Source organism: Jatropha curcas, chromosome 4, assembly GCF_041381405.1.
Source record: "Jatropha curcas cultivar XTBG-Jc1 chromosome 4, XTBG_Jcur_1.0, whole genome shotgun sequence".
NCBI lineage: Eukaryota > Viridiplantae > Streptophyta > Magnoliopsida > Malpighiales > Euphorbiaceae > Jatropha > Jatropha curcas.
Genome location: NC_143154.1, coordinates 350,222 through 377,526, shown reverse-complemented (window position 1 = coordinate 377,526; position 27,305 = coordinate 350,222). Strand labels below are relative to the sequence as shown.

The 27,305-nt window shown below is 30.8% G+C and overlaps 2 protein-coding genes across 5 annotated transcripts; one reads left to right on the top strand and one right to left on the bottom strand.

The window, feature by feature from the left end:
• The first annotated feature begins 68 nt into the window (after nucleotides 1–68).
• Nucleotides 69–11,195, top strand: EMB2763 (ribonuclease II family protein). Its single transcript, XM_012210028.4, has 24 exons — nucleotides 69–290; nucleotides 386–523; nucleotides 608–765; nucleotides 882–937; nucleotides 1,127–1,249; nucleotides 1,403–1,533; nucleotides 1,633–1,873; nucleotides 2,116–2,269; nucleotides 2,671–2,911; nucleotides 3,052–3,208; nucleotides 3,351–3,419; nucleotides 3,658–3,783; nucleotides 3,900–3,952; nucleotides 4,509–4,615; nucleotides 5,489–5,543; nucleotides 5,665–5,764; nucleotides 7,352–7,463; nucleotides 8,454–8,574; nucleotides 9,062–9,121; nucleotides 9,204–9,309; nucleotides 9,396–9,491; nucleotides 9,999–10,080; nucleotides 10,163–10,228; nucleotides 10,813–11,195. The coding sequence occupies exons 1-24, from the start codon at nucleotides 237–239 to the stop codon at nucleotides 11,009–11,011; spliced, it is 2,805 nt and encodes a 934-aa protein (XP_012065418.1). The 5' UTR covers nucleotides 69–236; the 3' UTR covers nucleotides 11,012–11,195.
• An 856-nt stretch (nucleotides 11,196–12,051) lies between these two features.
• Nucleotides 12,052–16,762, bottom strand: LOC105628582 (protein PIN-LIKES 7). Of its 4 annotated transcripts, none has more exons than XM_089720156.1 (12): nucleotides 16,583–16,762; nucleotides 15,801–15,899; nucleotides 14,284–14,567; nucleotides 14,113–14,192; nucleotides 13,830–13,954; nucleotides 13,629–13,747; nucleotides 13,342–13,539; nucleotides 13,099–13,203; nucleotides 12,912–13,012; nucleotides 12,761–12,813; nucleotides 12,498–12,683; nucleotides 12,052–12,405 (listed from the first exon to the last, which is right to left on the bottom strand). In XM_089720156.1, exons 3-12 carry the CDS (start codon nucleotides 14,416–14,418, stop codon nucleotides 12,281–12,283), a joined length of 1,227 nt encoding a protein of 408 aa, XP_089576282.1. In that variant the 5' UTR covers nucleotides 14,419–14,567; nucleotides 15,801–15,899; nucleotides 16,583–16,762; the 3' UTR covers nucleotides 12,052–12,280. The 4 variants fall into 4 exon arrangements, with proteins under 4 accessions (XP_089576282.1, XP_089576283.1, XP_089576280.1 ...); XM_089720157.1 differs by having other exon boundaries at nucleotides 15,817–15,899; XM_089720154.1 differs by lacking the exon at nucleotides 15,801–15,899.
• Between the last annotated feature and the right edge of the window lie 10,543 nt (nucleotides 16,763–27,305).

The window sequence follows — 27,305 nt, the reverse complement described above, 5'->3', positions numbered from 1 at the left end:
TAATAATTTTCCCTTTGAATAATCGATGAGAACAATGCTTAGCAAATATAATACCTAATTTTAAATTTCAATTTAGAATTGAAACCCTCGTGTTCCTTCCCTGACCTCCTTACAGGCCGTATCGTTGCAGAAAAACGCGAGAACATAACAACAATCTCTCACTTCTACTATACTACGCCATTTACTGGGTTCAGAACAGCTTCATCAACTAGTTAAACCACAAGAGAGACTCAGAGATGCTACACAGTAAGACCTTCAATAAGAAGACTAGGGGAGGCAAAGTTCAAAAGGTTAGTTATTTCTTCATTCACCTTTCTCTTTCTCTCATTCTGAAAAACCCTAAATTTGTTTAATTTTCTCATTGGTGTTTATTTTCTGGCTGCAGCTTGTAAGGGAAGTTTATCTCAGAGACGATATTTACTGTGGAGCTTCATTTTGTAAAGCATGTGATACCACAGGTGCTCGCTTGACTGCTTCTGCTTCCACTATCCTTGTTCTTGACACTAATGTTGTTCTCAATCAGGTAAATTTAGTGAATTTTCTATGTTATTTCATTGAGTTGAATTTTATATACTTGTTTGTTATTGTGATTTTGTGGTGCTTTCAGATTGATTTGCTTGAGAATCCGGCCATTGAAGATGTTGTTGTGCTATCAATAGTGCTACAAGAAGTTAAGAACAAGAATACCTCTGTTTATAATAGAATTCGAGCCCTCTGCAGCAATCCTGCTAGGAAATTCTTTGTCTTTTCTAATGAATTCCACAGGTTTGTTTTTCTATTTAACCAATGTGGGTTTTAGGTGCTGTCTCTCTCTTTTTTAATCCTCATTGTTAGGGTTTTAGGCATTAATCGATTCCTTTTACTTGCTGTATTCTCCATAGGGATACTTATGTTCAGAGCATGACTGGTGAAAGTCCTAACGATAGAAATGATAGAGGTTTGCAATTCTTGTCATGTATTCTCATAATAATGTTTTACTTTTTTGCAATGTTATCTGTTCTTTAATTGTTAAGGTTGATCATGCATAGCCTGTTCATGTTAGATGGTCTCTGCTACATAGCTATAACATGTCATCTTCAGTGTTTTCTGAATTCCAATCTTGATGTCTGGAAATTGTGTAATTCAGCAATTAGGGTTGCTGCCAGATGGTATCAGAGTCATCTTGGTGATGCAGTGAAGGTTTTACTTGTTACTAATGATAGGGAAAATAAGAAGAGAGCTACTGAAGAGGGTCTTTCGGCTGAGACAAGTATGTATAGTTACTACTCATGTGATCCACCCATCTTCTGAATGAGTTTGACATTTAACATATTTGGCTTGTTCATCGTTATGGTGAAAATTTGATGGAATTACTTTTTTGCACCAAGCTTAATTCTAAAATCTTCTTTTTTTTTTTTTTCAGTTGAATCTTATGTGAAGTCACTGGGACAACCAGCTTTGCTTGACTTGCTTGTTCAGCCCGCTTCTGAAGATGTAGTCATGGAGGAAGTTGAAGATTTGAGACCTTCAAAGAGGAAAGTTATTTATCCAGAGGTATGCTCTGTATTTTGCTTGCCTTCATGGCTGCCAGACTTTTTTTGTATGAAAGAAACATGCAGCTTATGAATTGCTTGTACCCTATTCTTTGTTCAGCACAAGCCCATGTCAGAGATTACTGCTGGTTTGACCAGTGGAATATATCATCAAGGAAAACTTCGTGTTAATCGTTATAATCCATTTGAAGCATATGTTGGAAGTGAAAGTATCGGCGATGAAATAGTTATTTATGGGCGTGGAAATATGAATAGGGCTTTTGATGGTGATATAGTAGCAGTGGAAATTCTTCCCCAAGATGAATGGCGTGAGGATGAATCTTTGTCTATAGCAGATGAAGGTATGCTAAGGGCCATTTTTCATCTTGAATTATCACCAACTGTTTTACATTTCTAAACTGCAAAACTTACTTTTGCAAATGCTGATCTTGATTTGTCCTAGTATATGGATTTCAAAGAATTAGAGTGTAGAAAAATACACCTCTGCTTTGTATTGTGATCTATCAATCTTATTATTACTATTATTGTTTTTGTTGTGTATCTCATCTTTGGTTTCCTTGACAAGTTTCTCTTCCCCTCGTAGATGATGATGATGAAGAAGTTCATCTAGTTCCAAGCAGTGCAGATGATGCTCCTAGAACTACAAATCCTGTATCAAGTTCTGCTGCTGACACTAATCCAATCTCAACTCGACCATCTGGCCATGTTGTTGGCATAATAAAGCGTAATTGGCATTCGTAAGTACTTTTTCTGCATGTACATGATGCATTATTAGTTTATCACATCAAAAATCAAATTCAATTTTCTTGTAGCTTCATTTGACAAGCCTTCTGATAATGATTTTTTGGCAGTACTTCAATTGTTTACATCATGCTTGAGGCAACATGCTTGCATCATGATTCTAGAATGCTTTGCTTCTGGATCACAATCATATACAATTTCTTTTTTCTAGGCATCTAATGTTCTTTCTTTGAATTTCTTTCATGCACATGGAATGTTATTTCTAATCTGATAATCTTATAGAATATAGTCTTATAATCTGTGGCAAAATCTTTGCTTTTGTCCTTTTTTTTTTTAAAAAAAAAAAAAGATCTTATCGAGTTATTGATTCAGTTTTTTATTTAAATTTTATGTGCAGCTATTGTGGATCTTTGGAGCCCATGCCAAGGCCTGCTGGGAGTGGTAGTCTTGTCTATGCTTTATTTGTCTCTAAAGATCGGAGAATTCCAAAAATTCGAATTCAAACCAGGCAGCTTGATAATCTTCTGGACAAAAGAATTATTGTGGCAGTTGATTCTTGGGACCGTCAGTCACGGTACCCTTCTGGTCATTATATACGAAGTATAGGAGAGATAGGTGATAGAGATACTGAAACTGAGGTTTGTAATGGTTATTTCAGCTACTTGTGTGCATGCATGTGTGTGAGGCAGAAAGGGGCTTTTTTCTTATTTAAATTGTTGCTGCTGATATTTGAGACTTGTGAATATAATTCTTGAGGCATATTACCGTGGAACTACAGGTGGTCTTGATAGAGAATGATATAGATGCAAGACCATTTTCTGCCCAAGTGCTGGCATGCTTGCCGCCTTTACCATGGTCAGTCTCTGAAGAAGATTTGGCCAATCCTATTAGGACAGACTTGCGACATCTGCGTGTCTTCAGTGTTGACCCTCCAGGTTCATGATCCAATTACACTCACTGTCTCTCAATCTCTCTCTCTCTCTCTCTCTCTCTCTCTCTCTCTCTCTCTCCTTTGTTGCATATAATTATCTTCTGTACTAAATTGACTAAAAATGGATGTGCTTATGGCATATGCAGGATGCAAGGATATTGACGATGCACTGCACTGTACACAGCTTGCAAGTGGAAATTTTGAAGTTGGAGTTCGTATCCTTCATATCCCAAATTTAATTTTAGCCAAAAATGGACACAACAAACACAGAGTAAACATATACAAAGAACAAGCAATACAACTGCGTGTGTCAATTTTATCATCCTCTAACTTTTCTCAGCATTTCTGTTAAGCCTTAGTCCAGTCAGTCTCTCCATAAGGGTGACATACTCTTTATTTGTTAGAATTGCAAATGAGAACCTTTGTTTTTTCGTCTTATTGATATTAAATTAGACATTGCTGATGTAACAAACTTTGTTCATGTGGGCACCCCACTTGATGATGAGGCTACACAAAGAGGCACATCTGTGTACCTTGTTGAGCGTCGTATTGACATGCTTCCAAAACCTCTAACAGAAGGTGCTTTTTGTTACTCCTCAGTTGGGCTTATTTCATGTTGTTGTAGCTCATGGCGGTTGCATACTGTTTTTATTATAGGAACTAGATTTCACATACTAGTGAGCTTTATTTTGCAGATATATGTTCTCTTCGAGCTGATGTGGAAAGGCTAGCTTTTTCTGTCATTTGGGTAAGTGCCTCAATTCTGTACCATTATGGGAGATCTGCATTAGCAAGTCCATTTCCTTTTTATAACGGTAGTTATTTCTTTGGTAATGAATGAAAATAAGTCAAAGCTAAAGTCTGCAACTACACAATTTTTGATTGGTTCATGGACTGGTTTTCTGAGCTTCCAGGCATGTAGAAGCATATCTGTAGCATGTAAGTTTTGGAGATCACTTGAATAATTGACTAGGCTTCCGTCCGAACTTGTTAGACTTCGGCTGTATGGATCCCTTTTCTTTTCCCCAGTTGATATGCTTCTCTAGCAGATGTGACCTAATCATGGTTTTAAGAATTCTAGAAGTCAGGTGGGCATTGACTAATACATCTCTCTTCCATGTACATAAACATGTAGAAGAGGGATACCCCTCCAAACTTCTCCCTGCTTTTGTGATTTACCATATAGCATAGACATACACATATATACATACATCAAAGTGCACTGGAAGTCATATTTTGTTTCAACTGATAGACATCTGGGGATATGTTTTGGATTTTGCTTCAATGGTTGGCCCATGTTGCAGGAAATGACCCCTGAAGCAGAGATTATTTCTACAAGATACACCAAAAGTGTCATCAAATCTTGTGCAGCATTGTCTTACATTGAAGCTCAGGCTAGAATGGATGATAGGTACCTTTTGTTCAGCATGATATTGTGTTTTGTTTTTCTTTAATTATGATAACAAAAACTGCTTCTCTGAATCAGAAGTCACAGAATTTTGTCTGGTTGGCCGTCTTTCTTGCCCCATTGACATGTAGTTATGTTGCTTCACCATTCTGCACTTTTAATAAAACTTTATAATTTTGAATGATGACATGGTTACAATACTTCATCCAGAAGATTGTGCATACCCAAATCCATGAGATGGACTGGGAGTTGATGGGTCCTAGTGAAAATATTCAGAATATGAGCTGATTAAACAGATATAAGTAGAAATAGAAGTAAAGATCTTTGAAAATTCTTTAAAGTATATGTGATTTGAGCTAGTTGTGTGTGCCTTTTTTTTTTTTTTTGAGATTTATGGAGGTTGGGATCTTAAACTTTATGTTGGTGTTTCATGCTTATTGGACAAGCCATGGTAGAACTAATCACTGACACAAGTTTAATATTAATGACCAATATCTTATTATTACACCTTGCTTTTTAGTATTCATTTTTTGAAAAATGCTTATTAATCCAGGAAGGAAGCTTAGCTCTGTAGGTTTTATGAATGATATAAGAAACCATGAGCAATCTATGCTGGTTTGATCAAGTCCCTCATCTGTAAACTGACCTGCTCAAAGTCTGAGTAATGGATAGATGGCCTAGGTTGCCGTATCTTGCCTTAATGATACCATAATGTCAATGTTCATTTGTAAAAATCTTAATAGCATTTTAAATTAAGATTGCATCGATGAATTGCTGTGTACAGGTGACATCATAATTTTCTCTTCTCAATTTCCATTTGAAATTGTCTTACTTTATTTGGGCTTATGGATCTAATTATTCTTATGCTATTTGCAGTCGATTGATGGATCCAGTAACTAAAGATTTGAGAAATATGAACACTTTGGCAAAGGTGTGACTACCTGAAGGCTTGCTTTAGTCATTCGCATCACTGGAGTCTATGAAAATGAAATCCATTTGCATTTTACTGACTGTGCTGTTCTAACTAGTTTGCTATTTTGATGATTCTGCAGATAATGAGACAGAGGAGAATTGAGAGAGGAGCACTAACTCTTGCTTCTGCTGAAGTGAAGTTTCAGATTGATACTGAGACTCATGACCCTCTTGACATCGGTATGTCGTCAACAGCAAGTTATTTCCTTTCTTAATTGGAAGAAAACCAAATATAGGTTGATCCAAAATCTTGAATTGTGAGTTTAATTTTGCTGAGGGTAGTCATACATGCCATTTTCTGGAACAAATATGAGTCAATTTAAGTCCATTTGTTCCAGAATTTAGTGGTATGCTGCTGCTTTATAAATATGGAAAAGTATTTTCTCTATTTCCCCCTCTGCTACTCTGCTTGCAGAGTGAACTGTATTCAGGCAATGTAATCATAATGGCTGATAACTCCAGCATCAAGCCAAATGCATTTGCGTATGGATTTCTGTATTCTTTGCACATAATAACCTCTAAGAACAAAAGGATCCGAGGAACTTCCCATTTCATACTGTTAACTTGACATGAATACAAAGTATTGGATTTGGCATCACAGATGTAGGGTACAAGGGAAGCTGTCTATATTGTACAGCTGAACTTTATGAAAAGGATTAAGAACAGCAGGATTGTTTTATGGAATATAAAGTGCTTGAATTGAGCAAAAAATTTATGGAAAATGCTAAAACCACATGTTTATGCTGTGTTGCTTTGATTTGGGTTGGTAAAGACCAGCTAGCCTATGTTAGATATATTTGTTACTTTGAGAAATACTATTCACAAATTATTATATTGAGTATTGACAAGCTTTGTTCATTTATAATAGGGTTAGAATGAACAAAGTCAAGTCAAGGTTTACTTGGTTCTAACCTGGTTCAGGCTGCTTTAATAAAAATTGTAGCTTGAACTGAACTCAATTCAGACTTCTCAAACTAAGCTTGATCTAGGGTTTCTGTTAAGTTGTAAGCTAATGAGCTCAACTCCAGCTTATTAACAAGCTCACTTATTCAATAAATAATCATTTAATTACAAAATATAAAGCTCTGAATCAGTTCACAACAGGATAATATTTTAGAATGGGATTCTTACATGCTTGGCTGTATGGTAGTGTTTTGCATTATTCCAAAAGTAAAGAAAAGGAGTTGGCCTTCATAAAGTTAATGTCTTTACTTTAGTTTTTATTCTGTGTAGAAATTATTGTAGTCAAGCTAAACCAACCCTTAAAAAAGGCGTATAAGCAACTCCAATAACAGGCTTATTTGCAAACTTACTTTCATAACTATTCATGATTTTAAATGAATGGAGCTTACACTTAATCATTCTTGATTCATTTATTGAACAAGATTAAAATTGAGATCAAATATTTTGACTACTAGTAAATGAATTAGTTCTTATGCAACCAAGTTCTGGAATTTTTTGAGTGATTTTATCTGTTTGCAGCCCCAATATATGCTCGGCTTTTGTTCTTAGAAGTATCTTTTTTAGTATATACTTTTTGTTCTTAGTATCTTTTTTGTACTGAGGACCAACTTTCTACATTGTAAATTTGTAATCCATCATCGTTCCATTTTCTGATGCATTTTTCTTGTTTATTTATTTTTTCTTTTCCCTTTTTCCTCCCTAAATTTTCTTGTTTATTTATTTTTTCTTTTCCCTTTTTCCTCCCTAAATTTTCTTTCTATCATTATGAATTTATATATTTTGATGTACATATTGTTTCTTTAGGTATGTATCAGATTCGAGAAGCAAACCAAATGGTCGAGGAGTTTATGCTTGCTGCTAATGTTTCTGTGGCAGAGCAAATTCTTAAACACTTTCCAGGATGTTCGCTGTTAAGGTCAAGTGAAAGTTTTCTATTATTTTTTAGTATCTCTTGTTCTTCTGAAAATTTATTCTTCTTTTGGATAAGGAACATGGAGCACTATTTTGTAAAAAAATAACCATCCCCAGCCTACGTAGTCCCAGTTGGTGGATCACCTATTATCAAAAATCAAGATTTTGGGTTATTAACTTATTACTTGGCTAGATAATGAATTCACAATCTTAAAATAAGATATGCTTATGAGAAAATGATCCAAAATTATAACTGTTCGACTTGGATTCCTCCTGAAAATATGATCTTACAATGTCACTTTTTGGTTCATTTTGGAAGTGCTATGATACAATAGTTCTTTCTAGTTTCAACTTTTCTTCTTCTTTATTATGATGCAATTTCATGCTCAGAACAATTAGACAGATTTCCTTTGTTTTTGGAATATTATTATAACAAATTTCTTTATTTATTTTATCATAAATATGGGATATTTGAGAAGTGTGGAACAATTGTTTCCTGATTTATTTATTAACTCAAGTAGGCATTAATCCTGAACTAATTGCGACTTTGGCTATATGGGTTTATTTTATTCGTTCTATCCAATTCAGGGCTACATCTTGAGACTGATCTGCTGCTGCTAAATCCTTTGCACTACTTCCCTTAGGCTGTCCCTCCACTTTCTTATCTCTTACAAGTTCAATGTGCTTAACCTTCAAATCAGTGTGTTAAAATCTCCCTTCTCTTAGCTTTTCTTCAATAGGCATCCTTCCTACTTTTATATGAAATCAGTCTATCCTTGTATCTTGTACATTCTCAGCATCTCAATTTCAGCCATGCTATTCTCTTGTTGTTTCTTCATGCCAACACTTGTTGCCATGCATAATAACTCGTTGAGTCACAAGCTCATAAAACTCCCCCGTCGAATCTGCTTGCATTTTGTGATCATATAGGACCCTTTTTTATCCACTATGATTTGCTCATATTTAATTTTGGGTGATCATTTGTATTGTATAGGCGTCATCCTACTCCAACAAAAGATATGCTTGAACCTTTGCTGCGTACAGCTGCTGCTGTTGGTCTGAACTTGGATGTCTCATCATCAAAAGCTCTAGCTGATTCACTTGACCATGCTGTGGTGAGGTTTTCTTAACATGAATCTCCTTTTTTTTGGCGCAGTTGATGTACTTATATCCTTATTATTTACTGATATAAGAAAATCTTTTGCAAAATATGAGTTTTCAAGTTGGAACCAGTGAGAGCTAGGTTGGCTTATCTAGATGTTGACTGCTTTGTGTAGCCTTTCAGTTTGTCATTTAGGACATTTTGTAATCTAAGTTACACAAGTTATCAGTACCATTTGGTGTAGTTTGTTGTCATGAGTGCAACTAAGTTTCTGGTTTTTGATACTTGAGAATTACCATATAAGGTTTCTAATTGTCTTATAAAAACTTTAGCTTATTTGACTCACATAATGCGCATGCTTTTTAAAAACTTCTTTAGTTTCTTATGGGAAATGTTGCAGAATTTGTTGTGGTCATCGGAACTGCATGCACATATCATTGCAACTTTATATTCTTATATCATCCTCATGATTGATTTCTTTCAAAATTGACATTTGCCAGAGTGACGACCCGTACTTCAACAAGCTGATCCGTATAATGGCAACAAGGTGTATGACACAGGTAATTTCATTTGATAGCGAAGTTTCAAAACTGCTACCTATGAAGAGTTTGTAATGTGTGTTCTGACTTCAATTGTAACCAGGCAGTGTATTTTTGTAGCGGGGATCTCAGCCCTCCAGAGTTTCATCATTATGGTCTTGCAGCACCTCTATATACTCATTTTACTTCACCTATTAGAAGATTTGCTGGTTAGTAAGATTTATAAGTTTTAACCGATTAAGGTTCACCTGGTGGAAGAGAGGAATTTTTATTTCGGAGCTTTGTTTACTTGCAGATGTCATTGTCCACAGGCTGCTTGCTGCATCTTTAGGGATATACAAACTTCCAACGATATTCAGGGACAGACCCCAGCTGACTAGTATTGCTGATAGTAAGCAACACACTATTCACCTGTTAACTTTTGTTCCTAAAACTATGTAGATGCTCTATAAGTAGATGTGGTTACCATGTATTTTATTGTTTAAAGTCATTTTTGCAACTGAGCAAGTTGACTATAACTACAATATCTTAGTTCTATCAGTATCTTTTGAAAATTCTGATTTCACTGACCTTCACAACATGGTTTATGCATCTTGTACGTAAAATTCACCTTCCAATTATTTGGGCCAATCAATGATGCTTTTGGTTATTGCATGCAAGTGATTTGTATTTACATCCATTAACATTCAGTACAGTGTTGAATGTGAAGATTTTGATAATTTTACATTGATTAACCCCCTATTCCTGTTAGAACTCCCAGACAAAGTAAGGTTAATTAGCTCTCATTTACATTCTTTTTGATATCCTTCCTTACTCTTTTAACTTACCATTCAATCTTTTTGGAGCTGCTTTGGGTTGGGCATAGTAAAGTAACTTGCTTGTTGAAAATCTCTTCCAGACTTAAATTACCGGCACAGAAATGCTCAGATGGCAAGTCGAGGCTCTGTGGAGCTCCATACTCTTATATACTTCAGAAACAGGTAAGTTGTCTTATAATCTCTCATTTTCATACAGACAACACAATTTTGCTTATATGATCTCTTTTTCTCTCCTTTTCTACAGGCCAACAGACACAGAGGCCAGAATAGTGAAGATAAGATCCAATGGTTTTATTGTATTTGTGCCCAAGTAAGTTGTTTTCTTTTTCTCCTTTTTAGACTTTTTATGAATGATTTAGCCTCTCCTGCCACTTTTATGTTATGTTCCTTTTCAATTAAGCTTTGCTTGGTGCTCCTAAAATGCTTTTTATGTCCTCATGACACACAAATGCAGGATAAGGACCACAACTCTTATATAGCTGCCCAATATTCATTTTCTTGTGAGTTTTAGTTTGGGAAATTTTTGGGTCAGGATTTAATCCTCACTGGATTAGATGCTTTAATAGGAAAATGGTAAAGCTCAACAAGACATACAAGACATAGACATATACTAACTCTTATCTCTTCCTGTTTTCAGCAAATTGATAATCAAAGTGAAATTGGATCAACATCCAAGTTGTTTTTCTAAGACCAGTAAATAAAATCATGTTAATAAATTTAACACTATGTTGACCAGAAATATTAACATAAATCTAAGTTCTTTAAATCTTCAATCTGTTCTTTATTTTCCTTAAAATTCTTTTTAGACTTCACAATGCCATCTCAACTCCCTGAAAAAATGTGGATGATGTTTATACACATTATGAAGTGGGGATTGACAATCACTTTCCACAGGTATGGCATAGAAGGACCAGTCTACTTGACAGCTAGGAGTGAGAAAGGAGGTGGAGAATGGTTTGTGGATGAGCAGCAACAGAAAATCAAGAAGATGGATGGTAGTGTTTCTTATGGTATTTTGCAGTCAGTTAAAATTCACTTGCAGGTTGTGGAGCCTCAGCCCAACCGCCCAAAACTCCAACTTACACTTGTCTAAATTGTCTATGGCATTGTCTCTTAGCTCTAGAGTTGTTCCCTGATTTTGAAACAGTGAAGCCATTACACTGCCATGCCATTTAGTTTGAATTGCTTAGGATAGGATACGATATGGTTTGACTGTATACAAAATTTTGTAACATACTATATATATTTGAGTGAGGATATATTTTTTTATTCTTGTATTTTCTGAGTGAATATTGTAATTTTTTTTTTTTTTTTTTTTGCTTAATTTCAAAGTTCATATTTTGATATTTAATAAGAATTTGATTTCTACTCTTCAAGTTCTTTATATTTCCGCTTATAATGTTTCTTTTTTTTTTTAGTATGCATAGAAATAGTTAAGGTTGTTCAATATATTGAAATAGTGAATTGTAGTTTAGATCCATTAAGAAATAGTTATGTAAACAGTTTGTGCTTCCTCAATTCTTTGCCTCCTGCAATTGGGTCTCTGCTTTACTGTTTGAAGTCCAAAATATTAAATAATAAAAACAGACTTGGAAGCTGTGCCTTTTTACTTTCACCCATCAGCATCAAAACATGTCCATCCTCATTTTCACTTGAACAATGCTCAATATGTGAAAAGTCAAAGGGAATTTAAGGTTTTAGAATTGTATGTTTAAAGAATTCCCAAACTGTTTAAAGAATTGTTTTGTTGTTCTGTCTCCAAACAAACATTTTAAGCTAAGCAAATATTTGAATGTAGCTCAGATGACAATTCTCCAGACTTCATTTATAAGCCATGCACAAAATATAATGTCCAATCCAAAAATTTCTAAAAAGATTAAAACAATAAACAAATTAATGAAAACGAGTAAGTTCATGTTTTCTTCTCTTTCTCAGTTCTTTTGGAATTTACTTGACTTCCTTGTCAAAGAATGTTACTCTGCTTTTCAAACAAAATTGTAAATATATCTCAAAATCTATCTCAAATAACAATTTTGTGATCTTTTGTGTATGGCTTAATTTAGAAGCCATGCATAAAAAATTCAATTTAAAAACTTCAAGAAAAAATTGATAATGACTAGAAAATCATAATCATCACATCCAAATCTGATTTTTCTTTTTTAAAAAAAAAAAAAATTGTTAAGCTATATGTAAGCAATTTACAAACAATCACTACAAATCAAGCAATGCATAAAAACTAAGAAAAATAAAAAATGAAACAAATCCCAATTAATGGAATTCTTTTAGGCTATTTCTCCCCTATAATGATTCTCCTATACTGATATAATAGTGGTTTTCTTTTTCTATGAAAAAATAGCTTTCCTCAGGACAATATCCACATGAAGACTGTTGACCAGACAGTAAGTGCTAGTGCTGCACCTAAGTATGTCCATAGGAAGAGAACTGAACATTCTTCTTGACCCACATTAAACAGCTGGGTCATAGTACCTGCATTTCATTTTCAAAAATAACCTTAACATTTCAAAAAATTTATGTATATAATAACATGTAGCTATGGTTGATATTTTATAATTCCTTACCAATATTCATAGCAGGTGGCAATGTATATTGAATCATCAGAACATACTGATATAATGGTTCTGATGGAAGGAATCCAAATTTAGCTGCTCCTTTAACAAGCCATACTCCAATTGCAGGAAGCATCACATATCGAACGAAAAGAACAGAAACTATGATCCATGGCTTCAGTCTCGATGAGCGTAATCCTTTTCAATTTATAAAAACATAGTTAGATTTGGTTTTCTTGCTATGATTTTTTGAAAATAAGTTCTTATTTTGTTACCTTGAATAAGGTTGCCTCCAAGTATAAGTGTTATACAAGGTATTGTTCCTTCTCTACAATAAAGGTTGTTTCTCATTTTTTCAGATTACTTAAAACAAAATGATTGGATCGAATCAAATCGAGGAATTATATTAAAGATGATAATGCATACCCAAGTAATGTGATGGAGTCTTGAATTACACGAAGAGGAGCATTATCACCAACTATTAGTTTTCTGAGGAATGTAATTGCTCCAAAGATGAATCCCAAAATCTGTTTAAAAAAAATAGTTAAAAGCTATACATACATATATATAATTGGAAATCAATAAATGTATGTGACATGTTGAGGAAACTCACTGCACCGAGCGTGGGCGGCGCCAAGAGCTCCTCCAAAATCTTGTGAAGAGATCCTAGCAATTTATTCAAGAATGGTACTCCTTTTCCATGTTCTTGGGAAACAACCTAAAAGGTTCAACATATACAATTTTTTTCATTATGTCTTTGCATATCATAGGTTATGACATTCTGAATCACAGCCATTACGCGGTCATGATCGTGATTTAGGACACAGTATGTATGCAAAATTCAGAGGATACTTACAGCTTCTGTTTCTGTATCAACAACAGATTTTGCAGCATGTTCTTTTTCTTCTTGTTTGAGAAGGTGAGTTTCTTGACTAGCTTCTAAATCGTTGTTGGGTGCTTTTGTAATCTCCTCAGCTGCTTCAATCACTTTCAATTTCGCAGCAGAAGATCGTATCAGACTGTAAGTATAAGTCCAGATGAAGAAACCACCAAGCTGCACATAGCACGAGTCAAAATCAAAAATAGAAATCATGATGACATTTTCACATTTCAGAAATATAATTTACACTTCCTATGCATTACCGCCATAGAGAAAGATGCGTATGAGAGTCCAACAGATCTGCAGGTGTCACGATCAAATGGACTTCCATCCTCATTACAGATTGCAGGAATAACTATCAGAAGTAGATTTCCCAAATTTCCTGATTTAAAGAACATTTATAAATTTACAAGCATTTATGCAAGAAAAATCCTGGAATCAAATTAATTGTACTAAAAATTTACCTGATGAACATGTAGCAATAACAAGTCCTTCAAGATGAGGTTGTGGTTTCAGTAATTTAACAACAATCCATCCAAGAATCCCTCCAATCAAGAAGGTGAGTCCAATGTTAACAGGCATAAACCACCTAATGAACAAATCAAGATTAACTCTTTATATCAAAATTCTGAGCTTAATGGAGGGCTGGAACTAATTTTTTATATATATTACCATGTTTAACTTTCGCATTGCAGATATCAGAAATTTAAAAGAAAAATACTGAAGATTCAATTGGATATAGCCTACCATGAAATGACATCTTGGAAAGTCACAGTTTTAGCGAGACTAGCAAACATGAGAGAGGGTGTAAAGACTATGAAAACAATCTGCGTTGCCAAAAGGAATTCTCATATTGGAAGTGGAAAAAGAAAAAAGGAAAAAGGAAAAAGAAGATTCACATAAGACTTAATATGTTACCTTGTTCAATGATTTTCGAGCATCAGTAGTAAGAATATTGCAGTAACTAGTAGCCATAAAAGCTCCCAATATACTAATAAGTAACACTTGTAGAATTGGCATAGAAGCTACTTCAAAGAGTGTCCAGAAACCCATATTGTCTTTTTATTTTTTCTTTTAAACTCTGTTTCAGAAATTGATATTGTTTTCCTGCTCTGTTTTTCTTTGTTTGTAGCTAAACTCTTCAAATTTTCTCACTTGAACTCTTACAATGTGTACTTGTAATGTCTTCAACAAAGCAACAACTGGGAAAGAGCATTAGAGAGAAAGAGACAGGACAAAAGAGAAGCACAGTTAGGACAATAAAATTAGAAAAAAGAAAATTTTATTTCCATTATGGACTTTTCATTATCATAAAAGAGGGAAGTGTACTGTTCTGCAAAAACTTGCCTTCTTTCAAAAATTATATATATATATATATATATATATATATATATATATATATGCACTAAATGTTGAAACTTTGAATGACATGACAATGTAAAATCTCAAAAGAAAAACCATAAAATTGGGAGAGGAAAGAACCATGAAGCTAACCAGAAGTTGGCAGCATTTAAGTGTACAGAGCTGAGAGTTGTAAAGTGCCAAAAGATGATATTTTAATAGTAAAGTGTACAGTTCTATTCTAACTCTAACTAGTAGTAGCTTTTTTAATTCCCCTTTAGAAATTAGTTTTTTTTTTTCCAGTTGGAAAATTATTAGTTCTTTGATTTTGATAATTTATATAAGTCCTAATAAGTTATTAATTCAAAAAGTTATGAAGATAAAAAAATTACTAATAAAACTATTTTTTTAATTAATATTTTTATACTATCATTCTATTTATAATATTATTATACAAATTTAATCAATTTATTAAAATGCAAAATAATATATTAACCTGAAAAGATCTAAAATATATATAATAGATAATGACATGTAAAAAAAATGATACTCTTACTAATAATTTTATATTTTAATAAAAAGACCATTACTAAAATTTTAAAATAATTATAAATAGTTAATTTAAATAAGTCCTGATTTAGACATTTCCATCTAGATCTGAAACTAATCTTAGGGAAGGAAAAAAAGAAATTGAAATCAAACCATTAGAAAATAATAAAAAAAGTAATCAACCATATGATAACTTGCCATACACCTATTGCTCTACTTATGTATTAAATTAATAAAAATAAATAATTTTTTTAAATGAAAATATTGCTAACCAGTCACTAAAAATAGTTAAAATAACAATAATTTTTTTTAAAAAAAAATCTCTATATTCATTAATTTGGTGAAGCGCCATAAATCGAATTAGGCAATTATAGGTAGAGGTGAGCATTCGGTCTAATCGAATCAAACCGAATCAAACCGAATCAAATTGATTTGGTTTGAATAAATTTCATAATTGATCAAATCTGAGTGAAATCAGTTCAATTTGAATTATTTCGAATTGAATCAGTATAGCTATGCAAGTGCTTGGGTCCAGATCTGCTCACCCCTAATCATAGATACCTTAAAAAGGAGTGGTGAATAGTAATATCTTTCTTTTTTCTAGCAATATAGTAAATGTTCTTCTTCTTCTTCTTCTTTGCTGCCTAACCTTTCAATGGAAATACATCATATAGCTTCCTTGGAATGTTATATACAATAATAATAAAATAAAATGAAAGGCTTTATAATGAAGAAAAAGCCAAAACCATTACTACTAGCTGGTGGATTGTTCCAGAGGGAAAGGAAATGTGGTCCAATCTTTGAATTTGAATTCCATTATTCAAGATAATAACAACAAATTCTTTTAAGATAAAAAAGAAATTATAATAAAAATTAATGAATAAACATAGGAAAATATAAGTTGAAACCCATGAACGCGTTGGTTGAGATGGTAAGCCCGTGAGTGCGAGAACACAAGTTCGATCTCCGGAAAAAAAAAAAAAGGCACTTTGCTGAGAAAAAAAAAAACAACCTTTACATCTTAAACTGCCTAAAAAGCTCATCAACAACCATTCTAATTAATGAAACATTACTGTTCTATTCTAATCCTGCCTTCTTGATTCATTCTGCTAGTTTCTTTATATATTTAATATTTCATTTCAACATTCTCAAATCTTGAATATTCAAAAGAAAATCTCATTCCTGATGAGATAAATATTAAATTTGATACAGAATATCAAGAAAAGCTTGCTTTTAATACATAAAAATTATATTATATAAAACAAGAAGGAAAGAGAAAGATATGCAGAGGGAAAAAAAGGTAGCAGAAGGGATTGGATGGACAAACCTGGTGAGTTGAAAAAAGCGAGTCAAGAGGGAGAGAAATTGTGGAGACTTGGAGGACAGAGAGAGATGGCAGAAGAAGAAGAAGAAGAAGACGATAATGGCGTTAGAATCGTGCCTATCTTTAAGCTTTAGAGTTTATATATATAGAAAGAGAACGAAGATATATATATCCACGCAAATATGCGTAGGAGGATTAGGATTATATACCAACTCGAACTTGCTTGGATGGAGATCTAAAATTTATCTCAAAACTTTCCAAATTATTAAAAAAAAAATTATAAAGAATGTTTTTTTATTTATTATTTATACACGTATTTCCAAATTCGGAGCAAATTAATAAAATTTTACTTAATCTTTTTATTTATATAATACATTAAAATAAAAAGAATAATGTACTCACTTTAAATTAAAAAAATATATATTACATATATACATTATACACAATAATATAAGAAAATAATTATACCCTTAATGATCATTTTATATATATTAACAATAAACGCTATTAAAATTTTACCAAACACAAACAGTAATCATCAATCGTCACTATCAACTGCTATGAACCGTTGAATCAAATGGACACTTAATCTTTAATTACTTATTATAAATAGATAGACTTTAATTGCGTAATGTATTGCATCATACATAAAGACTTCTTAAGTATCTCTTTATTTTTATAGCAATATAACAATTTTACTTTAGTATATTAGAAGACGGCCTAATTTACTTATACTAAAATTGAGTTTCTTTACTAGATAATTTTAAAAATGTCTTTCTATCATTCACCAAATATACATGAAGTTATTTAGGGATTATAATTCAGTTGGCAACACAGATTAGGCATGTGGGAAAAACTCTCATGTTCGATTTCAAAGAATCAAATTAGGCGAACCCTTATAATAAAATTTGGATCAATATATATATATATATATACACACACACTGAAGTTAACATTTTGATTTGATTAGTATTCTCACATCTTAACCTCATAATAAATTAAGTAATCTAACATTAATCTTAAAGGTTATTGCTTAGATTTGAATTTCATTAGGACTTGAAGAATTATTTCTTTTGTATTTTGAAAATTATAATTGTGGTGCAACAAGCAGTTGTAAGTCACTAGCATAGGCCAAGATGTCCCAAAGCAACAAGCAGCTCCCACTTGCTGGCTCCCAATCAACCTCCACTAGTCAAAACCCAAAAAACACTTAGATTTATAATTTTTTAAAAACTTTTTATTTTTTTTTTCAAAATTTATCTCCTTCTCTCTCCTTACTTTATGATTGTTCTCATTCAATAATAATAATAACATTTGTTAGTTATTTTAAACTAAATGAACTTTATCAGAAATTCAAAATTTAAAAATAACAAAAAATAATAATTTTCTCTTCCCTTTTTCTCACTTTGCTTCATCAAATTCTAATTTTAGTTTGGAATTCCCGCCGTTAATTAGTGATAGCCTTTATTTTTCACTTTTTCTTTTACTTGGAATCTTTTGCTTTTAATAAATCCAAATCTGCTTTCTTCCAACAGATCTATTTTCTCTTTGGTTTTTTTTTTTTTCCGTTATTTGTGAGGGTTTAGTATAAAATAAAAGTATGATATTTGATTTTATTTGGTTAAAAAATTTAGATCTTGATTTGCGGATGGTGTATCTTCGATTAATAATTTTGGTGGTGCGACATATTCCTCGATTGATTCTATTGACACATAATGATTGAAATTTATATTTATATCCATCGTCAATATCATTTTCGAGCGGAAAACTCTTATATTATCTATTTATTATTTAAAAGAATATAGATAATTTTTTTAATTTATTAAAAGATAAACTAAATCTCTATCACTAATGACAGTAATTTCTATATTTAATCTAATTAAGTATTTTTATAATACTTGATATTATTATTAAAAAATTTGTAACAAATCAGTAATTTTATACTATTTTTTTTATATAAAACTCAGAAACATTGCCATAATCAAAGATGAAACGTATTTTTCTATCTGAAAATTTCTGTTTTGCCATTTAGGTTCATGCAACTAGGGTGTTAAGCTGACGTGTCAATTCTGTCCTCCTAATTAATTAAATTAACAGCTAACAGCCGTCTTTGTTGAGATTGATTGTTGTTGACTTCTGTTTTTTGTGTTGTTTTACTGTAATAAAGAATTTTTGTTCTGTTTTAGCATGTTATTTTTAATTAGGAAAAATAAAAACTTGGTACGATAGCCAACTCAGGTTTTGTTTTTCTTATCATTTTCATCCTTTTTTATTGGAAATCGAATCTCCCAAAATTGATTTCCCATACTTTCTTAAAATAAAATTGAATTAATATTCTCTAAATAATTTTTAATATGATAACAAACCAATTACTTTTTTTACAAATAAATATTCAACTATTCATTCATTAATTTTAAATAAATATTTATCATGATGTTATTGGTGTAGCATACTCTGATTTTGTTCGTGCCCTTGTTTGAAATAAATAAAATTTTGCGGAATTCGTTTATAAATTTAAACTTTTGTGTTTGGTACGAAAAAAATAAAGAATTCAATTATATAGATTTAAATATAACTAAATCAAATTATACCAAAAAAATATGAAATTTCCAAATAAATTTCACAAACTTAAATAACTCAAAATTTTATAATAATATTCTGCTTCATCTATACTTCTAAAGTTATTATACTAAAGGTATTGTAAATAAAAAAGCAATTGAATTTTCAATTTTTTAATTTATTCCAAATATGACAATTTTTTTAACGATCTATAAACTTGACTAATCATTACTCCCCCTTGGAGGCAAAGGGGCTGGCCTTAGGAAATTTGCGTTGTGGAGGATTAAACTCATGGCCTAAGTTATGATGATTAATCCCGCAAGTACTCTTTGCTACTGAGTTACTTCCAATCAGATTAAACATGAGAAATTTATTTACAAGTGAATTCTATCTAGAATTTATTTTAAATAAATTCCACATTTTGGGTTTAAATATATCGAACAGAAGTGAGGTTTTGTTCCTCTCTTTATATTTAAAAAAGACAAAAGAAAAAAAAAAAAAAAAAAAAAAACCCCAATGGTCAATCTTATATGCATGAGCAAGAATAGGGAAAATCAGAAGAAAAGTGGTGGGGAAATGCATACTACAATAATTTTGGAAGAGCCAAATGTGTCTGAATTATTTCATTTTTGCATATGTAGAAATAGAACATGGTAGCCATTCAAAGACACATCAAATTCAAGTTTGCTTTTACAAACTCCCAAAGAGTCGGGTCTCTATAAACCATAAACTCCTAATTGAGCCGTGTTAGGATATATATATATATATATATATATATGCAAATACTTCCAAATCTTACATGACAATATTGATAATTAGAAAAAACAAAATAATAATAATAATAATGTGTCCAATTTGGCATCAATAATGCATCCATATTCCCCACTTTGCTTCTTTCTTTTCAATGGTATATTCCAATTGCTTCTTTTTCACTTTGCCAAAGACCAATTCCCATGTGAATAAATGGTGATGAGCTCCATGTTTGTTCGTTTCTAATTCCTTTTCTTAATTTTTTTTTTAAAAAATTTATATTTAGCTTTCTTATGCATCCCCTGCTATTAATTTATTAGAAAGAGGTTTAACGACTCAAAAAAATATGATCAAATACATAACACAGTATAAGCCTCCCCTTAACTCACCAATGTTGTGTTCGGTAAGAGCTTTGTTAGTAGATTTTAGTGTTTTGATCGGTCAAAATACCAAACGTTATTTTTTATATTGTTCGGTAACATAACGTTTAAACTAAATTTTAGAGGTTAAATAAAAAGTTAACTGATGTAGCATTTAACTTTTAGCGTTTTATGAAAAGCTATTAAAACAACTAATGGCTAAGAGCTTCTAAAATAGCTAATTTTACCGAACAGACTCTAAATTGGTGAAAATTCATGATGGAGAGGACTCAAATTTAATGCTGTCACTCCTCACATTTGAGAGAAAATCAACCAGATGATATCTGGTTGACAATTACTGTCTATGTTCCATAATACTTGTCACATTTAAGAAAATAGTTTGTTCCAAAATACTTGTCATATTTGTGGTTTCAAGGAATAATAAATATTTTTTTCCATGTTTACCTTTTGAATATGACCAATAATTATTACTTCAATTTAATGGTTTTTTTAGAGAATTAGTATTAAATTAAGGATAAATATAGTGAATTTACTCAATAATTTATTGTAATTTAGATAAATTTAATGTTTTCTTAAGGAAAGCGAAATTTCAAATATGACAAGTATTATGGAATAGAGATAGTACAAATGATTCGTGGATCCCATCACTTATTAATTAGTGGTGATTTGGAAAAAAAAAAAAAAAACAATAAAGCTTTATAACATGGAGAGCAACCGTTGATTCAAATTCAACATCAAAAGCTTATCTTGTCACCAAATTAACCGGTTATAAATCCTCCAATAGGAGGCTATCCAGCTGGTCACGTTTTCCAAACTAAATGGACATGCACTCAGCACTTCCTAAGACCTTAAAAATGTCATTATTAACATTTTGATTTTAACTTGAAAAATCTCATATTGCAAAAAAATCATAGTTCATGGGAGTGGATATAAAAGTTGTGCTACTTAGCTGTTATAATATAGCGATTTAAATTAAAAATGATAAAAAATTATATTAGTTATTTAATTAGCTGAATCGGAGAAAAAAGAATGATGGAGGATCTGTGTAAAACGTTAACGTTTGAGTGTTAAACATTTGATAAATGTTTTCTCAAAAGCTATTGTAAATACTAGGAAAAATTATAGTATGATCCATGTAGTTTGTGAAATACAACTAGTCTGTTCCTGTCTTTTAGGAAATATACTAATTTGTCCTTATATTTTGCTTCTATTAGATTATAAGGTCATTTGTCCAATTTTTGTATCTTTCTCGTTAAGTATCTTATGAAATGACGAAAATACCCCTTTATTTTTAAAAACACAGAGATAGACTTATTGTATTTTTCAAACTATTAGGGATTGCATTGTAATTTTTCTTGTATAATATTTTAGTATCCCTCTTTTGACATTTGTGTTTTCTTATTGACTTAACTGAAAAGATGCAAAAATCGAACATAATGACCTAATAGTGCAACGGAAGCAAAATAGAAGAATAAATTAAAATATTTTAAAAAATACAGGGACGAACTAGTTATATTTTGCAAATTTAGAGATCGTACTGTAATTTTTCCTAAATACTATGCGTACAACTAATAGAGATAAAATTTTAATTTGGTCAAAGCTGCTTGGGCTTTATTCAGAAATTAGATAAATATAAATTGTTGGTGGAGTTCATTTTATATATGCCTATCATGGGAGTGCTACATGTACTCACTAAGTAGTGAATGTGGATGTCAATGTCTCACGTATATAGGATTAATAGCTCAATAATCAAAGAGTTGTGTTAGAAAATACAACTAAATTAAATAAATATTATTTCCAATGAATAATAGAGTATTAATTTATAATTAATTATAAAAAGTATAAGGGCTTTAATCACATTGATTATTTATAAAAAATTTAGAAATTAAACTCATCCATTTCTTTTTTTTTTTTTTTTTTTTTTTTTTGTCACAAAAGATCTTCCATAAAATAAAGAATCAATATATATATATATAAAGCAAGTATTTTTTTTTTCCTTAGAAAGTTGACATGTGGCATATTCCTCTAATTAGGCTTCTACTTGGCATGGTTTGATTTGATTATTTAATGTATTAATGTATTTATTTAATGTATTAATGTATCGGCTTGGTTTGATTTAGTTTGAATTTATTTTGAATTAGTATTTTGGTTTGGTTTGTTTTGATTTGATTATTTAATGTGTTAATATATTAGTTTGGTTTGGATTTATTTTGAATTAGTGTTTTTGGTTTGGTTTAGTTATTTAATGTATTAATGGCTCTAAGTAATTATTTAATTATTAGTTTTTAAAAAATGATAAAATTTAATAACAATAAATTATTCAATTAATGTATTAATGTATTGTTTTGTAACAAATGTTTACTCTCAAATTTGTGAAGTAACAAACATTTCCTGTAACAACCGTTAATGTATTTTTAACTTTTCCTATCTAAAGGTTTCCATTTATTTATTTTTCTTAAATGGTGTAGTAATGCACCTTTTTTTTTAATTTTAAATTATTTAGCCTCAAAAAACACTTTAGCTTTTTTAGAAATACTATATATAGATTGTATCACTATATTCTTCTGTATTCTTGGCAAATGTGTATTTGTCCCTGCTTTTAAATATATTATTTTTTTCTTTTTTAAAATTCAGAATTTTCGACATTTCAACTATTTCCACTAACAGAGTTACTAGTTCTTACTCAAAAAAAATTTTTTTTTTCTCCTTTTTTAAAGATTATTTAATATGTTTTTGTTAGAATGCCCGTAAACTATTAAATATATATATATATATATATATATATATATATATATATATATATATATATATAACAGGCAAAATTTTTCTTGGTATTGCCATGTAGGATTTCAAATTAATGATAGATGTATGACTTAATTGTTTGTTTTTATATTTATTTGAAAATAAATTAATTTATGATTGAATTAAACCGTCTTAAATGTAATTGATTAATATTATGTTAGAGAATTAATAATGTGTTAAATAACAATTTATATAACTTTTAATGATATAAATAAATTATATAATTTATAAATGTTAATGATATGGACAGTTATTATTTTATATTTAAAAATTAAAGATTTTGTATTAAACTAAAGTATATTAAATATAATTTATTAATTATAGTATTAATAATATGATAAGTTGAAGATTTATACAACTCTTAATTATTTAAAATAAATTATTTATTCATGAATGTTAATAAAATAACCAGTTAATTATTTTTTACATTAATTTTAAAATAAATCAAATTAATGAATTATACCACCTTTCATTTAGCTTTTTCTTATTTATCTCTATCAATTTCAATATTTTTAATCAATATTCCTTAGCACATGTCTATCTACTAATTTTTACTTTAATAATTAAAAATCACACTATATTTTTTTTTACTACTGATATCTTTATAATATTTTTTAATAGCATAATAAAAAAATTTTCATTCAAAAATCTATATATATATATATATATATATATATTCTCAATTTTACTTTATTTTAACCGTGCTATCACGGTATATAGCTAGTTTTGTATATTTCTTGTAATTTCATAGTTATTTTAACTATGCCCTTTTTGTAGATTATAAACTTGATGATGAAATAGTTTGTGTAAACTAATAATAATAACCTATGTTGCACAGAAATGGAAACTAAGAAACATAGAGGAACCACGTTTAAAATACAATGTTACACAAGAAAACAGTATTTTATACGAGGAAATGGACAGGCCATAACATCTATAGCTAGAAGTTTCCATGCATCATAGGTAACACCGAAATGAGCTGGGCCTAATTCGGTGCAGGGTGGGCTTATGTCCAAAAAACAAACCTTAGACATGACTTTTGGCCTTACCCGCAAGTTGATCACAAAAACATTATCATTAACATTTTCTGATCAATAACCTTCAACCAAAACCAAGAACACAGGAAAAACAGAAAAGGTTTGAGAGAATAAAATTCTTGAGACATTATATCCTAGTGCTGATCACAAGTAAAAACCTTCTGTTTTTTCATTTTTCAGTTTGTTTTTGAAATCTCAACAAATATGTTTCTTATGTAGAAGCTTGGATCTCATCAGAATTCACTGCAGTTCCATTTGGGGTATCCTCTGCATGCAACTGAGCAGAAACCTCATCTATTGCAGAATTCAACTGTGCAATCTTCTCGGCCAGTACTTTGCGAGTCTTCTGTTGTCATAATATCATAACCGAATAAGTTTTCAAATGCAAACTGTGCTTTGAACCATGAAGGCAAGATGACATGTTTTCTTTTGGTTTGTTTTTTAAAAGGTGTAACTAATCAAAGACCAAAAACTAGGAAGTCTGCGGCTAAACACCTTGTCTATTGATATGAAAATGGAGGGCCACAATCCATGTCCCCATGCATTCACTAGAAGTGATGTATGCCTGAGCATACTCATTTTTTAAATCATCTTATTCCAACCTCAGTCACTCTTATAACTCCCCGTTATAAACCTAAACTCTATTTCAATAAACTTAGCCTTCTTGCATGCAATGATTAATGATAATGAACATGGTTTATATGTATGATAAATCGTGAAACAAGTTCTGACCTCCAATGCCTTTTCCTCGTCATATATGAACTTCGGCAGTTTCCTCATCAAACCTTTTCTGTCAGTTCCAGCTAGTGCCTTGCTGATCTGCATATATGCGTATCAATCAGATGATTCAGACTCAATTTTAATGCATGTGGCAACCTCTTGCACAGACCAAAACAGATCCATGAAAAATTACTGATGCATGGTAAATTGATTTTAGTTAACTGGATAGCGAAATACTTTCACTTTCATTAAGCATAAACCTGAATAAAAACTTTTATCATAGTGGCTAAAAGATCAGATGTTGTACACACAACACAGACTGAGAATGTCTTCAAAATTTTATAATAAAATTCTACGTTCATCTATTCTTCTAAAGTTATTATATATACTAAAGGTATTGTAAATAAAAAAGCAATTGAATTTTCAATTTTTGAATTTATTCCAAACATGACAATTTTTTTTATTTATACACTTGCACGAGGTATGCAAGCCTGTGTTCATTTTAATGATCCACAAACTTGACTAATCCTTGATCCCCTTGAAGGCAAAGATGCTGGCCCTAGGAAATTTGCATTGCGGAGGATCAAATCCATGGCTTAAGTTATGATAATCAACTCCGTAAGTGCTCTTTGCTACTGAGTTATCCCCAATCGGGTTAAACATGAGAAATTTATTTACAAGTGAATTCTATTTAAAATTTATTTAAAATAAATTCCACATTTTGGGTTTAAATACATCGAACAGAACGGAAGTTTTGTTACTCTCTTTATATTTAAAGAAAAAGAAAAAAGAAACAAAAAAAAAAAAAAACCCAATGGTCAATCTTATATGCATGAGCAAGAATAGGGAAAATCAAAAGAAAAGTGGTGGGGAAATGCATACTACAATAATTTTGGAAGAGCCAAATGTGTCTGAATTATTTCATTTTTGCATATGTAGAAATAAAACATGGTAGCCATTCAAAGACACATCAAATTCAAGTTTGCTTTTACAAACTCCCAAAGAGTCGGGTCTCTATAAACCATAAACTCCTAATTGAGCCGTGTTAGGATATATATATATATATATATATATATGCAAATACTTCCAAATCTTACATGACAATATTGATAATTAGAAAAAACAAAATAATAATAATAATAATGTGTCCAATTTGGCATCAATAATGCATCCATATTCCCCACTTTGCTTCTTTCTTTTCAATGGTATATTCCAATTGCTTCTTTTTCACTTTGCCAAAGACCAATTCCCATGTGAATAAATGGTGATGAGCTCCATGTTTGTTCGTTTCTAATTCCTTTTCTTAATTTTTTTTTTTAAAAAATTTATATTTAGCTTTCTTATGCATCCCCTGCTATTAATTTATTAGAAAGAGGTTTAACGACTCAAAAAAATATGATCAAATACATAACACAGTATAAGCCTCCCCTTAACTCACCAAAGTTGTGTTCGGTAACAGTTTTATAAATAGATTTTAGTGTTTTGATCGGTAAAAATACTAAACGTTATTTTTTATAATGCTAGGTAACATAACGTTTAAACTAAATTTTAGAAGTTAAATAAAAAGTTAACTCATGTAACGTTTAACTTTTAACGTTTTATGAAAAGCTATTAAAACAACAAATAGCTAAGAGCTTCTAAACAACTAATCTTATCGAGCAGACTTTAAATTAGTGAAAACTCGTGATTGAGAAGACTCGAATTTAATGCTCTCACTCCTCACATTTGGGAGAAAACCAACCAGATGATATCTGGTTGACAATTACTATCTCTGTTTCATACATTTGAGAAAGTAGTTTGTTCCAAAATACTTATCATATTTGTGGTTTCAAGGAATAATAAATATTTTTTTTCCATGTTTACCTTTTGAATATGACCAATAATTATTACTTCAATTTAATGGTTTTTTTTAAAGAATTAGTATTAAATTAAGGGTAAATATAGTGAATTTACTCAATAATTTATTGTAACTTAGATAAATTTAATGGTTTTTTTAAGGAACGTGAAATTTCAAATATAATAAGTACAAATAATTCGTGGATCCCATCAACTATTAATTAGTTGTGATTTGGAAAAAAAAAAAAAAAGAAAAAAACAATAAAGCTTTATAACATGGAGAGCAACCGTTGATTCAAATTCAACATCAAAAGCTTATCTTGTCACCAAATTAACTGGTTATAAATCCTCCAATAGGAGGCTATCCAGCTGGTCAAGTTTTCCAAACTAAATTATGGGAGACGAAGAAAAAATAGAAACGTATATGTAAAACTAATCAATATTTGCTAAAAAAATACAATTCTTAAAATGGACAAGCACTCAGCACTTCCTAAGACCTTAAAAATGTCATTATTAACATTTAGATTTTAACTTGAAAATCTCATATCGCATAAAAATCATAATTCATGGGAGTGGATATAAAAGTTGTGCTACTTAGATGTTAGAATATAGCGATTTAAATTAAAAATGATAAAAAATGAT